At 42.5% G+C, this 6000-nt stretch overlaps 1 protein-coding gene across 1 annotated transcript; it reads left to right on the plus strand.

Moving 5' to 3' along the window:
* The first annotated feature begins 3975 nt into the window (after positions 1-3975).
* On the plus strand, positions 3976-5177 carry LOC149405151 (uncharacterized). Its single transcript, XM_089607775.1, has 2 exons — positions 3976-4157; positions 4349-5177. Exons 1-2 carry the CDS (start codon positions 3976-3978, stop codon positions 5175-5177), a joined length of 1011 nt encoding a protein of 336 aa, XP_089463901.1.
* The last annotated feature ends 823 nt before the right edge of the window (positions 5178-6000 follow it).

A 6000-nucleotide genomic window follows, 5' to 3' on the forward strand; every position in this document is an offset into this window, starting at 1 on the left:
TTTCAAAAAATCATATCTATCTCATATGAACTCGAAATTGAGTGATTCCAAATCCTACGGATTCGTGACGCCGAGATCTTCAAAAATAGATCCATTGTCTTTGGTGAAAAATAATGTTTAATACCATAAATGTAGAAAAATATACCTTAAATATGGAAATAACGGAAATTTTTTGAAATTATAAAAAAAAATGGAAATGTAAATATGATGCATTAAACTTAATTTTTCATCAAACACATTGGGTCTATTTTTGAAGATCTCGACGCCACGAATTTGTAGGATTTGAAATCACTGAATTTCGAGTTCGTATGAGAAAGATACGAATTTTTGAAGTTTTGATGCAAAAAAAATTATTTGAAAAAAAATATGAGAGAAAAAATGACGAATTTATTAATAAATAAGGGCAAATCAGACCTTAATTATTGCCGCATAAACCATTTGGCTATATCCCTAAAAATTGTCAAACATAAGCTAGATCTAAAATCACATGTTTAAAGTGGCCTAGTTATTTACAAATCTCTATATTAAATTTGGTATGAAAATTACATTAAATTTGGAGTTGCTTTAAAAACACACAAAAATAGTGTGATTTCAATACCAAATTTAATGTTGGAAATTCCTAATTCCTCATCGTAATTCATAACTGTCCAAGAAAAATTCCTGTCCGTAATATATTTGCCGGCCTGGTATATCTAAAAATTATGTTCATGCCTAAAAATGTTTTTTCTGTTTTGGATTTTGGATTTTGTCCTATTTATTTTTCTAGAACTCAATTATTTAAGTTGTACGTAAAATATATTGACAAAATTGTACTTTTTCTTCATGAAAGTCCTATATTTAAGGAGAGTGTCTGCGTTAAAAATCTGACGAAAAGAGAAGCCATAGATACAGTTGTTAAATGAAAGTGTAAAGGGCATAATCGTCCATACAATTCCTGTATTTGAGATGTCATGTAATTCATGTGATAAACATGAATGTCCTTCAAGAAAGGCGGTGGAATTTCTTGGGCACCAAGGATTTTGGAGTGGCGTGGGGTCCAAGTACTTTAATAATATAATATTAATAATACCTTCATTTATTAATTTTTTGTAAGTTGTAAGTAACTTGTAATTACCTTTTTTTTGTTCGAAAAAAGTTGTACAATTATTTTAGGTAAATGCCATGTCCAAATCACGTTATTCCCATAATTTAGCAACTTCTCAGGCCACCAGTCTTCTTTGGCGGCTAAGAAAGGATATAATTACTAAAATATAGTTAACTAAATAGAATAATTACAACCCAAATCGCAATTGAAACCAAATATATTTTTTTTTCCTAAAAAAGAACATGCATGAATCAAAGTATATGCTGTCTAGAAAGATGTAGATGCCAATATAATCAAATTTTACAAGATTTATAAGCTATTTAGTTAAGCAGAGAAATACTTAATTATTAATGTTTAGATTTAAATAGCCATAAAACCCCAAATTGCAAATACTTTTACTAGAGCACAAAATGTTGCCGATTCAAATTACCACCAGTCTTACAAATTAGAGAGTTTCACTTTGAACTAGTCTTCAAAACAGAAGGACGGGGGTGATCGTCCTCGGAAACAGATGGAGGACTTTCGACAGGTTATGAATGACTGTGACCTACAGGATCTTGGATTCTCAGGGCCTGAATTCACGTGGCGGAAGCTTTCGGGAAAGGAACGAACTTTGGAGCGACTGGATCGGTGTTTGGCTAGCCCTGGTTGGGTGGCTGAGTGGCCAATGGCTCAGGTCACTCACTTACCCTTCTGTGGGTCTGACCATAGACCACTCCTCCTCGATCCTACTGGAGAAGTTGGGGCAGAAGGCCGGGATAAAAACCTCCCCAAGTGCTTTCGGTATGACGATGCCTGGAGTCATGAACAGGGATTCCGGGGTATGACTCAGGGCGCCTGGGGGATGGATAGCAGTAGACCAATTCTTGATCGGATGAACAGATGTCGTCTGATCTCCAGAGTCGCATCAGTAGGCAGTCGGCGATCCTTGAGAGACTCACAGATAGCGACTCTCGGGCCCCGGCAGAGATTGTGAGAAGGGAGGAGCGCCAACTCGAAGCTCTTATGGGCAAAGAAGAGCGATATTGGAGACAGAGGAGCAGAGCACTGTGGCTTCGAGATGGAGACCGGAACACCAAATACTTTCACCGTAAAGCGACTCAAAGACAGAAAAAGAATAGCATCAAGGGACTGCTAGACGAGGAGGGTGGCTGGTCAACGGATATCAGAGGTATGACGAAGATAATCGGTGACTATTTTTCGGACCTGTTCTCGGCATCTGGCGGTCCTGAGAGCTGCCACTCCGAAGTCTTGAACTGTATTCAGCCAAAAATCACTGAAAGGGAAAACTTAGCTCTCAACCTACCATTCACAGCGAGAGAGGTGAAGGACGCTGTTTTTGGGATGGAACCACTTAAGGCCCCGGGGAGAGATGGGTTCCCGGCTGCATTCTACCATAAATTTTGGGATATTGTAGGCAAGGAGGTCACTGACACTTGTCTCGGAATCCTCAACTCGGATCAGCCTGTGGACACCTTAAATGAAACGGTCATTGTTCTAATTCCGAAGATAAAAAACCCGAAGATGGTGAAAAATTTCCGGCCAATAAGTTTATGCAACGTACTGTATAAGATAGTATCTAAATGTCTCACGGACAGACTAAAGGAAGTGATGCCACTGATCATATCACCTAGCCAGAATGCTTTTGTGAAAGGATGACAAATTGGAGACAACATTGTGGTCGGGTTTGAAGGATTACACACGATGAAGAGGAATTTATTTGGGAATGGGGGACACGCGGTCCTTAAACTGGATATGGCAAAAGCATATGACCGAGTCGAGTGGGGGTTCATCAAAGCCGTTATGGAGAAAATGGGGTTTTCGGATTCGTGGGTCTCCAAGGTGATGAAATGCGTAACCTCGGTAAGATTCACTTTTTCGTTGAATAACCATCTAGTTGGCTCGGTCACTCCGCAGCGAGGACTCCGGCAGTGGGACCCACTATCGCCATTCCTTTTTCTCTTATGTTCAGAGGGCCTCTCCGGCCTTCTAAACAAAAGAGAAGAGGAGGGGGAGATTGAGGGGATCAGGTTCGGAAATCCAGGCCTTCGAGTCTCCCACCTGTTATTCGCGGATGATAGCATGCTCTTCTTCAAAGCCGATGTGGACAATGTTCGCAACATAGAAAGATGCCTCTCAGCCTACGAGGGCGCCTCGGGTCAGAAGGTTAACTACGATAAGTCCTGCATCACTTTTGGATCACAGGTGGACGAGGACACACAGAGGGAGGTAGCGGCAAGCCTAGGGGTTCAAGTGGCTGAGAACTTGGATCATTACCTTGGCCTTCCTACATTCTCGAACCGCAGGAAAATAGAATTATTCACATTCGTCATCGACAAAGTGTGGAATAAGATAAAGAGTTGGAAGAGTGGTCTATTTTCCCAAGCCGGGAAGGAGATCCTTCTCAAGGCAATCGTGCAAGCCATCCCGAGCCATGCTATGAGCTGTTTTCGTCTTCCCAAAAGTCTCATTGATAAACTTCACAAACTCATGAACGCCTTTTGGTGGGGAAGTACCAAAGATAAGAAGAAAATCCATTGGGCAAAATGGGATACTCTATGTCGGCATAAATCCAAAGGCGGGCTAGGCTTTCGGAACCTTGAGGACTTCAACCAATCCTTCCTTGCAAAAAAAGCTTGGAACATTATCCGCCAACCGGAGAGCTTGGTGAACCGGGTCCTCAAGGTATGCTATTTCCCCGAGTCTGATTTTTTGGAAGCTAATGAGGGAGTGGGTAGCTCCCAAATTTGGAAAGGTATTCTTTGGGGCGAGGAAACTCGTGGAGAAAGGCTCGAGATGGCGACGGTGAGCGATTTGATGTCATACGAGACCGCTGGATCCCGAGGCCGAAGATGTTCAAGCTAATCGAACCTCCTCCGCTCCCATGTGCGATGCGTGTTGCCGAGCTGAGAAAATTTATCGGAGGATGGAATGAGGAGTTGGTGGAGGCGATGTTCGTACCTGAGGACGCGGACCTGATCCTCTCGATCCCTACTAGCAGGGCCCCTGTACCGGATAAGCTCATGTGGCACTTCACAGCGAATGGCGAGTACACTGTCAAAAGTGGCTACAGGTTGGCTCAAGATTGGAGAGAGGAGGCAAGTGGCTCAGATCCCAAAAGCAGCAATTCTTGGTGGAAAGTGCTCTGGTCTACTAATCTCCAGCCGAGATCAAGATGTTTACTTGGAAGCTATGCAATTCGTGGCTGCCGAAGAACTCTAATCTCCATAAAAAGAAAATAATCCCAACTGATGAATGCCCAAGATGTGGGAAAGGAGCGGAGTCAGCCTTTCATGCAATCTGGGGTTGTCGGGAGGCGAGGAAGACTTGGAAAATAGCGGCTTTAAGCCAAGGCCTTAACCCGGAGGACGCCAATGACATAGTTGGTGGGCTGGAGAGAGTGGCGACGAAGATGAAACCTGCAGATTTGGAGTGGTTTCTAATGCTCTCCTGGAAAATATGGAACTCCCGAAACGATTGGGTCATGCAAGGAATACGGAGGGGACATGAAGCTATGGTGGAGTGGACGGCTCAATACTTCCACGAAACCAGACCCACGCTGAAGCACTCCCTCCACGAGGACAATGAAGCACCGAGAAGCCTCAGATGGCCTCCACCTGAGGAACATTTGACGGCGATTACCGTGGACGCCGCCATTGACTCTGCTACTGGGAGGACAGGTGCAGGGTGTGTTATCAGGGACCACACTGGTCACCTCATCGCGGCGGCCATCTCGTCCACGACGCAGCGCCTCGAACCCCCTGAGGCCGAGGCCCGAGCCATCATCCAGGGAATGCGTACAGCAGCTACTCTCCAAATCCGAAAGCTCTTAATCCAATCGGATTGCCAGGGCCTCATAACCCTCATTAGGCAAGACGAACCACCAACGATGGAGGTAGGCTTGCAGATTGAGGAGATGCGATATTTAGAAGAATGCTTTGAAGAGATCCATTTCTCGTTCATTAACCGGGACTGTAATAAGCCTGCACACAAGCTAGCTAGATATGCTTTAAATTTCAATACTGATGTAATCTGGGAAGGAGATGCTCCCCCATGGTTGTATGAGAATATTATAGCTGATAAGCCAGTTTAATGAAAGTCCTGATGTTTCAAAAAAAAAAGAAAAGAACTAGTCTTCAAAACCTTTAATGGGTAATATATTAACATTGTCATTTATTCAGTTTTTCTTTTTAAATTTGATTCAAGTAGAATTAGTCATTTATTTAGCTCTTTCCTGAGCCGAAACTTTTAGGGAAGCCCCATTTTCCCTTGATAATAATAATAAGAATAAATATCACTTTTGCCCCCTGTAGTTTGCCACATTTTTCAAGTTAATCTTCGAACTCTCAAAACGATTTTTTTAATGCTCTAACTTTGTTTTTTAACTGTTTTAGTCCTTCCGTCAAAATTTCCGTCAAAAATTCTGTTAAATGAGTCATCTGTTTGTCACCTGAAAGCAAAGGAGGGTAAATTTGTAATCATATAAAAAAACGCAATTAATATTTATAAAGAATGAATTAAAAATAAACATAAATTGTTAAAAAAAATATATCTCTCTCTCTCTCTCTCTCTCTCTCTCTCTCTCTCTCTCTCTCTCTCTCTCTCTCTCTCTCTCTCTCCGATGAACACAAACACACCCAAATCAACAAGCAGCTTGAATTCGAATTATATATCTATTAGTGTCATTATTGAATTCGAACTAAATATGTATATTATATATCAGTGTCTCTCCGCCACCACCCCATTCCTTCTCCACTGTGGACTACAGCGCGCTGCCGGAGATCGAGACAGCGAGACAAGCGGCGATTTTCCCTCCATCAAAATGGAGTCCGTCTTTGGTCCTCAAACAACTTCAAACCTCGTCTTCGACCTTCGACCCGCCATTTCCTATTCCTCTTCTTCTTCTTCTTCGTCAC

This window comes from Urtica dioica, chromosome 2 (assembly GCF_054948205.1).
Source record: "Urtica dioica subsp. dioica isolate 48M chromosome 2, U.dioica_male_clone48M_v1_H2, whole genome shotgun sequence".
NCBI classification, from domain to species: Eukaryota; Viridiplantae; Streptophyta; class Magnoliopsida; order Rosales; family Urticaceae; genus Urtica; species Urtica dioica.

What these genes read in the sequence shown, in the direction of transcription:
- LOC149405151 (XM_089607775.1), top strand. Translation starts at nt 3,976, where the DNA reads ATGCGTGTTGCCGAGCTGAGAAAATTTATCGGAGGATGGAATGAGGAG. An exon ending in ACTGTCAAAAGTGGCTACAG is followed by an intron (nt 4,158 to 4,348) that starts GTTGGCTCAAGA and finishes TGAATGCCCAAG; the next exon opens with ATGTGGGAAAGGAGCGGAGT.